The 12,107-nt window shown below is 39.3% G+C and overlaps 1 protein-coding gene and 1 pseudogene across 1 annotated transcript in view; both read left to right on the top strand.

Moving 5' to 3' along the window:
* Positions 1-12,107, top strand: part of TRPC3 (transient receptor potential cation channel subfamily C member 3) — a 91,891-nt gene that overhangs the window by 42,899 nt on the left and 36,885 nt on the right. Inside the window, exons 4-5 of the mRNA XM_074231536.1 lie at positions 658-822; positions 6,402-6,618. Of these exons, the coding sequence (XP_074087637.1) occupies positions 658-822; positions 6,402-6,618 (382 nt within the window). The remainder of the gene's footprint in view (positions 1-657; positions 823-6,401; positions 6,619-12,107) is intronic.
* Positions 6,633-10,798, top strand: LOC141517385 (nicotinamide/nicotinic acid mononucleotide adenylyltransferase 3 pseudogene; annotated as a pseudogene).

The raw sequence follows: 12,107 nt of genomic DNA, 5'->3' as shown, positions 1-12,107 counted from the left end.
GTGGCTAGGTGGCACAGTGGATAGAGCACCGGCCCTGGAGTCGGGAGTACCTGAGTTCAAATCCGGTCTCAGACACTTAATAATTACCTAGCTGTGTGGCCTTGGGCAAGCCACTTAACCCCATTTGCCTTGGAAAAAAAAAACTAAAAAAAAATCAATAAATATAAATACAGCTGGTCTTATATCAGTGGTTCTCCATCAGTGGTTGATTACTTTTAGTCATGGGACTGAGGAAAGGAATAGAATCCACAATTTTTTACATTAAAAGAGAAAAGATTTTTCAATATAAGCTCAGCTACATTCTGTTCTGTAGTTCTGCTAGCTAAGGACCAGAATTGTCCTAAGGGGCTCATTATTTCAAGTGCGGCTGGCAGCCAGGGAATGATTTTCTTTTGGCCATAGACATTCACAAGGCAGTGTGCTGAGGCTTAGATGGGCCAGGAGGGCATGTGCATGCCAACAGCATCACAGATCCCTGACATAAAGAAGGTTATTTGTTCATGTAAGTGACCTGAGCCACTCTGCTGGGAAGTTTCTGGCTCCTAAGGTCCTGAAGAAGCAGTTGAGTCTCTGGCAGACTAGAGTATGAGTACATCAGCTGTTTGTCCTGCCCTGATCATGGCTCTGTAACATATGTTTCCTTCTATTTGTCTGCAGTTTGTGGCTCATCCCAACTGTCAGCAGCAGCTTTTGACCATCTGGTACGAGAACCTCTCAGGATTACGAGAACAGGCCATTGCTATCAAGTGTTTGGTGGTGTTGGTGGTGGCCTTGGGCCTGCCCTTCCTGGCCATTGGCTACTGGATCGCCCCATGTAGCAGGGTACTGACTTTTCTGCTTTAATGTCCTGTGATGATGTGTGTGTGTATGTGTGTGTGTGTGTGTGTGTGTGTGTGAGAGAGAGAGAGAGTGAGGGAGAGAGGGAGTACAATTGTTAGCTTCTCCATCCTGTTCACTGTTTTATTTTTTATTTATTCTTTATTTTTGAAAAGCACAGAAAATTTTAATTCTTTTTAAGTCTAAATTCTCTGTCTCTGTCTCTCTTTCTCTTTACACACACACACACACACACACATACATCATTACAAATATGCATAGTAATATAAAAGAAATTTCTGTATTGGAAAGAAGGAGGGGAGGGAGGAGGAGGGAGGAAAAAATCTTTAATCAGTCTCTGGGTTCTTTATCTAGAGGTGAATAAGCATTTTTCTTCTTGAGTCCTTTGAAACTATGATGGATCACTATATTGATCAGTTACTACATCGTTTACAATGTTGCTGTTATTATGTGCACTGTTCTCCTGGTTCTTCTCACTTTACTTTGTATCAGTTAATATAAGTCTTCCCAGACTTCATCATTTCTTACAGCAAAATAATATTCCATCATTTTCATAAACCCTAATTTATTCAGACAGTCCCCCAGCTAATGGGCATTCTCCATTCACTGTTAAATGACTCAGCAATATCTATTATGTTTCCTCATTCTGAGAATAAATAATAATAATAATAAATCTATAGAAGATGAAATTAAATTCCAATCTATCAATTTTTAATTATAGAAAGGTCATTTTGCAATAGCCCTCAGAGCATTAATATATGATACAATATAATATATAGTATATATATAATATAATAATATATAACATATAAGAATAACAACAAGGTTGCTAACTTATTCCTAGACCCTCTCTTACCCAAACTCCATGAATAAAAAAAGCATGGTGCCCCAAAATTCCTAGAGCAGTTTAAAGCATTAATTTATTTAAACTTAATAGCTGATTAAAGCTATTTAACTGCATCAAGAATTTTGGGCCAGCAACAGCTTAGATATGTTGGATGAAGAGAGAGTAAGGAGTAAGAACAGTCAACAATAATAATAGCAGTAATGATAATGATAAGAGCAACTTTCTCTGGTATTGTTGTGAGAATAAAATCGATATTTATAAAATGCTTTGAAAATGCTAGCTATTAGGAGTAGTAGTAATGATAATAAATTGAGACTCACGAGAAGAAATTAAAACTAGCTAGGACCAGAATGAACATGAACCTTGTTGTGCTGGATTGTCCCAGAGATTCCATCATTGGTCTTCAATCCCAGTATTTTTATTTAATCATCAAAGGCTGTCATTTTATCTACCCAAGATTTGGGCCATAGAATATTTAATGTAAAATTCATATACATATATATATATATATGTGTATGTGTGTGTGTGTGTAAAATCATAAAATTATATACACATATAATTTTATGATTACTTTTTAATTTTAATAATTGTTAATATAACATAAATTTTATAATGTAGATATACATTTATATATATATAATAGCTATTTGTTCCTGAACTCTTTCTGATTGAACTCAATCAATCAATCAATCAATGAAGAATTTATTAAATGCCTTCCTTGTATCAGTGACCATGATAAGTACTGAGACAAAGGCAAAAAAAAAAGCCAACCTTTGCTGCCCTTGAGGAGCTTTTGTGAATGTCCCAGTAGAAAAATCTGTATGAGAGAAACAAAAGAAATTTTTGGTAGATTTTTGGATGAGGTGGGGGCATGGTGGCATGGTGGCTAGGGGTGGCAGGTAGGCTCAGGGAAGGCTTGATGAAGATGTTACTGGAGCAGAATTTGGAAGGAAATGGGATTCTGGGAGGAAGAGGTGAAACAGGAGTGGATTGTAGGCTTGAAGGTCACCAGGCAAAGGTACAGAGATGGGAAGTGGAGAGTCATATGTGAGGAACAACAAGGAGGGTTGTTGGGTTAGGCCCATGGTTCTTAGGAAGAGAATGATATACAAAAAATTTAAAAGATAGATGGTGGCCAGGTTGTGAAGGTGTTTAAAAGCTAAATTGAAGAGTTTCTAGTTCATCCTAGAGGCAATAGGGAGCTATTGGAATTTAATGAGTCAAAAAGTTGCATATGCTGTAGGAAAATAAGTGAGGCAGCTCTGAGTAAATGGATCTTGGGAGGCCCTTAGAATTAGAAGCCTATTGTAATAGTCCAGGTGAGAGGCGTTGAGAGCCTGAACCAGACTGGCCAACACGTGAATAGGGACAAGGAGATGGAAGTGAGAAGATTGTACAGGAAGAGCAGCAACAACATAGATATGTTGGATGAGACATAGTAAGGAGTAAAAATAATAATAATAACAGCTAGCAATTATATAGCACTTCGTTCATGATGGGTGTTATAAAGATTGTCCCATTTTATCTTTATATTACCCCTGGAGACAGATGATACTATTTGTAATAATATTTTTAAATATGTAAATGATATTTTTAATTTTGTATTTTATTTATTGTAAAGACAATTTTAGCATTAATTTTTACTGTTTATACTTAACATTTAAATTTAAATATTAAAATTAAATTTTGGGTCCCAAATCTTTTCCTCCTTCTCTTTTCTCTCCCCAACTTGAGATGGTGAGAATTTGTTCACATGCAGTCACACAAACCATGTTTATAGGGGCCCATTTTAGAAATGAGGAAACTGAGACAGAGGTCAAGTAACTTAGTCAGTGTCATATTGATAGTAAAAATATGGGATCAGGTTTGAATCCATATCTTCCTAACAGTGAGATAGAAAGGATTATAGTATTCTTGATAGAACTATGGAAGTTTGAAAGTGGAGTGGGTTTGAGAGAAAAGAAATACTGAGTTTGACTTGGAACTAGTTAAGTAAAGAGAGGGATGAAGTGAATAAAAGTTGATTTTTATATTATGCATTAAGATTTGCCATTTTATATTTTTGTTCAAGATGGGATGAAAAATGGATGCAGTGAAAAGAAGTGACTCCTTTACAAACCAGTATTACAAAATGTTCTTAGCTTCTTCAGGGAAAAAAAAAAAACAGAACCAAACACCTCCTCCTTTTCCCTTTTCTCTTTTTTCCCCCCTCTTTCAATTTGTCCTTGAAAGCCCAGGGAAAGGTTAGACAGAAGGGAGTTAAAGATGAGGCCCTTAAGACTCCATTAAGGCTACTCTTACTTCAGCCTGGGAGCCAGCTAGGAGAATGACCAGCTATGGCCACATCAAGATCAGATGGGCGCCTGGCAAAGATGCCCAAGACTCAATATACCCAAGTCTGGTCACACCAAAATGCCTCTGACAAGCCTGGGGAGGCCAGGCTGATCATACAAGTTAGGCTGCAATTGTGGTCCTGAGAGGGCCCACTTCTGTTTCAAATCCAAAACTCTGGTTTTTATTAAGATTATTGTAACTAGGTGGTGCAGTGGATAGAGCACTGGCCCTGGAGTCAAGAGGACCTGAGTTCAAATTTGACCTTAGACACTTGATACTGTGTGACCTAAGCAAGTCACTTAATCCCAATTGCCTTGCCAAAAAAAAAAGATCAGTTGCATTCCCCAGATCAACATGACCTCTCCCAATAGATATCCCATTGTAGATCCCTTGTTTCCCTTTGATAAAATCTAAGTCCCATTCCTGCTTCCGGGAAACCTCTGGGAGAATATTCCCAGGCTCTCCTTTAATTTCACCTTGCTTTCACAACTGTGCATATAATTTATCTGAAAGAATGGATTATTTTTAGGTTGCTTGGCAATTCTATTTTTGACCCCAAACCAAACATTTTAAGTTCTTTTTCATCTGATTTAATTCATTGAAACTAAACAAAGAATTATTAGGCCAGTTTGGGGATGCAAAGATGACCCATACATATCTGTCTTAGAATACAATGTCTCCTGGGTAAATAACAGCTATAGAAAAGCATTCTGTAATGTAGGGAATAAGAGGGCAAACTGTAAGGAAAGGACTCCAAGAAAGTTTAAGGGAGAGAAGATGGACCTGGGGAGGTGCATGGAAGAGACATCACCTGAACTGAGCCCAGGAGGATAAGGCTTTCAACAGGCAACACAGGATCCTGGAGTTAGCAAGAATTTGAAACCAGCATCCCCAACTTACTAGTTGTGTGATCCTGCATAAACCACTTCCCTTGGCCTTAGTGTCCTTATCTATAAAATGAAAAGATTAGACTTGGTTACTTATAAATGTCTCTTCTAGCTCTAAATATGTGGCTCTAGGTGGGGATGATGGTGGTGGTGGTGGTGATAACATTTGTATAGATTTTTAAAGTTTGCAAAATGCTTTACAAATATTATCTCTTTTAATCCCCACAACAACTCCAAGAGATAGGTGCTATTATGATCCCTGTTTTATAGTTGAGGTAATAGGCAAATAGAGGTGAGTGCTAAACACTAGGATAGCTGATATGGGTGACTAACCAGGAAAAGATCATCTTTTGAGAATGGGGGGTGAGGATAGTCCTTTTCCTCCTTGACTTTTAAGAAATTGGCTCGTCACAGTAATCTTCTGCAAGAATAGGCACAGCAGGCAGTTGGTCATTCCATCCTCTTTCCTGAAATTCATTTGCAGGTGTTTGACATTGAACATCATTGAACTTACTGGCTGCATGAACCCATGTTCATGCAAGTGACTGGATGAAGCCCCTGACTTTCAATCTTTTTATCTGTTAAATGGACATAATGAGATTTGGAGACACTTAGCTGTGGGACCCTTTACTCTGTCTCATTTTACTCCTCTGTCAAATGGGGTTACTAATGGCATCTACTTTATGTCACAGGCTATGGTGAGACAAGCTCTTTGAAAACTTTATAATACTATAAAATGGTAGCCATGACTATTGGGGTCTTTTGATTATACACTTAAGACTGGATGGGAACTTAAGAGACACTCTACTCCCCTTATTTTACAGGGAAGAGCAGGTTCAGAGAGGGAAAGGGACTTGGTCAAGGTCACACTGCTAGTAAGTGAGCTGAGATTCCAACCTTTCCTGTCTTCTGAATCCAGATCATACTTGGCCTTCTCGTTGTCAGCATCTCCTTTCATGACCTTCTAAACAAGGTCAGTGAGCTTCAAAGGGCAGGCAAGGATATCTTAGGGATATGACCTGATATGGTAGGTTTGCCCCAAGGCAGGTCTCCCTTGTCTTTTAGATGCCATTAGGGACTCCACAGTGCCAGGAAGACATGAGTTCAAATCCTCCCTCAAGCACTTACTAGCTGTATGATTGTGAGCAAATCACTTAACCAACATCAACCTCAATTTCCTCAATTATTAAAAAAAATAGCACCAGCCTCCCAGAATTCTGGTGAGGTTCAAACAAGATCACATTCATAAAGCTGGTAAGTTTGGCGGGGTGCATTTGAAGCCAGGTCTTTGGAACCCCCTCCCCAGTTTAGCACTCTATCCACTATGTCACACTGTTTATCAATTGAGTAGGACCTCCATTTAATGCAATAAGCTTTAAGAACTCCTAGTATGTGCAAAGGACTGGGTCAGGACTAGGAATACAAAGATAAGCAAGTAGGAGCCAGGTTTCTTCAAGTGAATTTTTTTTTTCTAATTTCTGTCTTACATGTGGTAGCTTGGAAAAGTCCTCCGAAGCCCATTCATGAAATTTGTGGCCCATGCTGCGTCCTTCATCATTTTCCTATGCCTGCTGGTATTTAACGCCTCAGACAGATTCGAGGGCATAACGACACTCCCTAACATCACCGTCATCGACTACCCAAAGCAAATCTTCAGAGTGAAAACAACCCAGTTCACCTGGACTGAGATGTTAATCATGGTCTGGGTCCTAGGTAAGTGAGTGATTTTCCATTCATTCATGTTTTTCAGACTTAGGAAGTTATGAAGGGAGGACCAAGTGTTTACTTCATTTGCTATGGATTTCTACTGAAAATAATCACCCCTATCTTTAGAAACTGGATCTGACTATGTAAGAGCAGTGATTCATGGAGAGGGAAGAAGATCATTGTCTCTTTACCCCCACCTCTTTGCTATTCTGACTCCCTTTTCTTGAAGCCCCCTTTTGCAAGAAGCTATTTAGATGAAGGACTCCCTCTCTAGAATGAAAGCTCCTTGAAGGCAGACTCTTTTTTGGTAAGTCTGGGCTTAGCAAAGTCCCCAGCACATAGGAAATATGTAATAAATGCATATTGACTAAAGACTCCCAAGCCAGTCATTTGCCTCCTTGAAATGTTAAGGATTGCCTCTCCAACCAGAAAGAAAATGTCTTTGAGTCCAAAACCAGCCACTTGATTCTGCAGCCTGAAGCCTCTTCTGGCCGTGTGGCCTTGAATACCTCGATTTGTCAGCCCCTGAGGGCCAAGTAGCCCCTTGACCCCAAGGGACTGAGAGCTCTTCACCTTGGTCTTCTTTGTAGAAAGGTTGTTTGAGAAGGTTTCCTGGTACTTTAGGATCAGAGGTTTCAATTGGGTATTTTGCTAGTTTGTTTGTTTCCCCCCAGGATCCCTCATCCATTTGGCCACCTCCGGCTTGCTTGCACAGATGGTAAATTCCTGGGCAGAAGTCCAAGCAGTGTGGGAGAACCAGATTTTTTGATGATTGAGGGCAAGAGGGGAGGCAGCTGTTCCCAAAGAGCGATACTGCCCCCCAGGGATGGCAGGTACCAGTAGGAACCAGCCCTGCCCCCTCTCCAGCAGTCTGGTTGCTCAGACATACACAAACAACATCCTGAGTCCCAGGTCCTAAGCTTTCTCACACTTGGATAGTTTGAAATAAAGAATCAACTGTCCAATGATTGGTGAGGCAAGGAAGGCAGGGAGGAGGGTAGTTTGGAGGACTAATCTGAAGGTATTTTCCGACTTGTTTAAGAGGAATGAGGAATGAGGGGCAAAGATTCAGGAAGCTCAACTCTGTGTGGCCCCCACACAGCAAAGAGGGAGCTTGGGAGGGGGCAATGCCTAATCTCTGGCTCCCTTGATTTGGGGCATGCATACTGGCATCCTTTGTAGCAGTCAGTTGAGTTTTCATGGGCTTACAATGATGGAAGAGGAATTATATCCCACCTTTTCTTCTTAGCAAATAGAAATGAAAACAAGATAGTGAATCATCAGATACCAGGAAATTTTTACACTTCTCATTCCTCTCCCAACCCACCCTCCTTTCTCACAGCTCCTAGCTCTTAGCATTTTCTCAGTTTGCATTATAGTCATTTCCTTCCCTGCAGTTTTATCCTAGATCAGCTAATAGACCATTTTTACTTTGGTTCATTCAATTTAAAAATAAAAATTATAGCAATAAACCTCATAATTTTTACCCCATGACAAGATTGGGCCTGAATAGCAATATAGGATTTGACCTTTATCCCTAAAACCTACCACCCAAATGGCATTCTTCTCTTCGAGTTTATTAGGAGCATCTTAAACAACATATAGCATAGGATTTGGATCTGAAAGGGACCTTAAATGTCATCTAGTCTGCTGTGTTTTAGTCATTTCAATCATTTCTGACTCTGCGATCCCATTTGTGGGTTTTTTTTGGCAGAGATACTGGCATGGTTTGCTGTTTCCTTCTCTAGTTCATTTTACAGATGAGGAAATTTAGGTAAAGAGGGTGAAGTGACTTCTCCAAGATCCCAACAGCTAATAAGTGTTTGAAGCTTGTTTTGGACTCAAGAACTTCCTGATTGCAGACCCAGTACTCTGTTCTCTTTGCAACCTAGCTTTCTCCATCTAGTTTAACCTCTTCATTTTATATAGGAAGAAATAAATGCCCAAAAGTGACTTGCCCAAGGTCACACAAATTGCAAATAACAGCCAAGATGTGGATCTAGATTATCTGATTTCAAGTCTAGGGGGTTCTTTTCTCAATGCCCCTTGGTTTTTCTCAGTTGAACACTGTACTTTTCTTTTAAAGCCCTGGGTTATCCAGGGCTTAAAATATTTTTGCATAAGACCTATAATCTAGAGGTTCCCAGACTTTCTCAGTTCATGGTGCCCTTAGGATATAAGTAATTTTTTCACAGCACCATTAGGCCCAAAGTAATAAGTAACAGTTCTGTTTATTAAGTAGTTTGGTGAGAAGTTTAAACTATCCTAAAGGACCTTGGTGTATACTAAAGACAACATGCATAGAAGATAGAGAGCTGGAATCTCAACCTGAGTGACAGACCAGCTCCTTCTTATTTGTTGTTAGTTGCCTGAGCAGTGCACCCTAAAAATATGAAGCCTCTCAGGTACACCTTGCTGAGCGGCCCTATGCCAGTGTCTTCCCTATCTCACAATCCATTCCAGAATTCTGCAGAGAGAGTTTGAAAAAGTCCTTATATCACTTCTAATCTCCATGTGAGATGTACTGCTAAACAAGATTTTGATGCTCCTAATGAGTTGCAAGATATCAGTTATTCTCCTTGCCTGTGGCTCCTTTAACCCCATTACAAATATGCACCTGCATTTATTTGAAGTGGCTAGAGATCATCTTCACCAAATAGGAATGTACCAGGTGATTGAAGGCATAATTTCCCCAGTAAATGACAACTATAAAAAGAAATATCTTGCAGCAGCAAAACACTAGGTGGCCATAGTACAAGTGGCCCTCCAGACATCCAACTGGATTCAAGTGGATCAATGGGAGAGTGAACAAAAGAAGTGGATAGAAACAGTGAAGGTGTTGAGACACCACTACAGTGAATTGCTCAGATCCTTACCCAAGAGGAAAGAGGCCACATGCTCCAGGTGAGACTCTGAGATATCTACTGAGGATATTGCCACTCCAGCCCATACAGCTGCTCCTGAGTTAAGCTGCTCTGTGGTGCAGATGTCCTGAGGATATTTCAAACCCCCAACCTCTGGAAAGATGAATGCATTCAAGAAATAGTTGAAAAAAAAAAGAAATAGTTGAAAAGTTTGGCTTGGTATGTATTAGCAGGGCTGGACATGACTCTCAACAATATATCACTGAATCAGCCATTTTAACTCCCTATCAAAATAATGTACATCTAGTTAAGATTGTAGTGCAGAGTGATTTGAGTGCCACATACTTAAGACAAGCCTTGTACCAAGGATGAAGCGTGAAGTATCTGCTTCTAGACTCAATTATTTCCTACATTAAGGTCCATAACCTCTACCTGGAAGAGAGCAAATAGACATAATTAAAGGGGAAAAAATGATGAAGAAAATGTGATAGATTGAGCACATGCACATTATCAAGTGTTCTGAATACTCTATCTTTCCAGAACTCCCACTACCACCAAAAAACAAAAAAAAACACAATTAGTTTTATTGATCATGTTTCCTGCAAAAATAGGAAACTTTTCCTATCATAAAAATTATTGTCATAAGGAAAAAGGTGTGTTAAAAAAGTTACATCATTGCAAATTGAGAAATGATAAGAAAAAAAGAAAATATTTTGAGGCCATGAAGTTAAGAAGTTTTTTTGAGACTTCTTTACATGTGAAATTTGGCTTCCTTTCACTGTTATTTAGGAGCTTTCAGAGTTTACACTGAATGTTCCCTACTCATATATTTTCAACATTGTGCATATTGAATTCTTGAATAAGTCTTTAAGCACAATATCCTCTTCTTTATTGAAGACATTTGACAGGATACGAATTACGTTACTGTGGACTTAGTAAGCTTTTGTTTTGAAAAGAGTATTACTAATTAAGCAATATCATAACAGGAAGTTCAATAGTGACAAGAATGGACTCCTTTGCTGTATACGTAGCGCTTTGCTAAGCAGTATTAGATATTCCACAGAGATCAATTTAAGAGGAATGCATTTCCTCTTAATAAAAGTGAAAATTAAACTATTTTCTCAGCAAATGTTTTTACATATTTTAATATCATAAATATTTTTAATACTGTTCTAGCAGAAAACATGATATTCTTGACTGAAAAAAAGTTGATCCACCTCATTTTTACAGTATCTTTTGAATGTTTCATATCTGCATGTTGGCATGCATAAAAAATAAACTGACATCAAAAAGTCAAAAAAAAAAAGAAAATAGAGAGCTGACCTCAGAGCCAGGAAGAGCTGACTGGGTTCAAGTCTCCTAAAACATATATGGGTTGTTTTATACTGGACAAGCCATGTCCTTGAGGCAGCCTTCTGAGGTTCTAAATTGAAGAGAAAATGCTTCCCTGGATTGGTAGAGCAGTTTCTTCTTTAGAGGAGTTCTCAGTGTCAGTAGAATCACAGATCTTGGCCCTATTGCTCTTCTCCAAGGCCCTTGATAAGTATGATCTGATGAATGGGAATTCTCCATAATCTCAAAAGGCTTGACTACAAATATGCATAGAAAGCCTTTTGGCTTTCTAGTTAGCTCAGACAACTGCTCATTTCTAGGTTCCCTAGGCTGGAGGAAGTTAGAAACTGAGATCTGTGGTTGGATGGGTAGGCTGGCTACTGAGAAAAGATCTGCGAGTGGTGGGGGCACATCCTCAGAATAATATCAACTTCCTCCCACTAGAAATCTCCTTCAAGGAAAGGAAAGGCAGCATCGTGTTAAGAATATGGCAGAGGCAGCAAGAGCCATGGATTCCATTGTGAGGATGACAAAGATTAGCCTTAGTAATAGAGGGCAGCTAGGTGGTGCAGTGGATAGAGCACTAGCCCTGGAGTCAGGAGGACCTGAGTTCAAATTTAGCCCCAGACACTTAATAATTGTCTAGCTGTCTGACCTTGGGCAAGTCACTTAACCACTGCCTTAAATAAAAATTAAAAAATTTTTAAAAAATAATAGATCAGGGGGAAGCTAGGTGGCATAGTGGATAAAGCACGGGCCCTGGAGTCCGGAGTACCTGGGTTCAAATGCAGTCTCTGACACTTAATAATTACCTAGCTGTGTGGCCTTGGGCAAGCCACTTAACCCCATTTGCCTTGCAAAAACCTAAAAATAATTAATAGATCAGGCTCCCATTTAAAGGGATAATGCAGAATTTTTGTGAGTCCTCAATTATAAGTATTTTAAAAGTCCTCCATTACCACAGGAACTCGAGGTTCCTGAAGACTAAAAAATGCAGCCAATAGATTTAGAATTAGAATTGAGAGGGTGCAGAATTTACAGATGAAGAAACTGTGGTACCAAGCAGTGAAGTAATTTCTCCAAACTCACCCAGTTGGGAAGTGGCAGAGTTGGGGTTGAACATATGGCACAGATGAAATCAGAGTGGTTGGTTTCAGATGTCAAGATCAATCATTAAACATTGAGTGACAATCCACAGAGCCTAACCACATGCTTGATGATGGATTGATTGGAGATAGAAGCATGGCAGTTAGCTGCTTCATTAAACTCAGGTTGCCTACTGTGGATCAGGCACTGGCC

Source organism: Macrotis lagotis, chromosome 3, assembly GCF_037893015.1.
Source record: "Macrotis lagotis isolate mMagLag1 chromosome 3, bilby.v1.9.chrom.fasta, whole genome shotgun sequence".
In the NCBI taxonomy this organism is placed as follows: domain Eukaryota; kingdom Metazoa; phylum Chordata; class Mammalia; order Peramelemorphia; family Peramelidae; genus Macrotis; species Macrotis lagotis.
The sequence above is the reverse complement of the archived record's forward strand: the minus strand, read 5'-3'. Positions and strand labels throughout refer to the sequence as shown.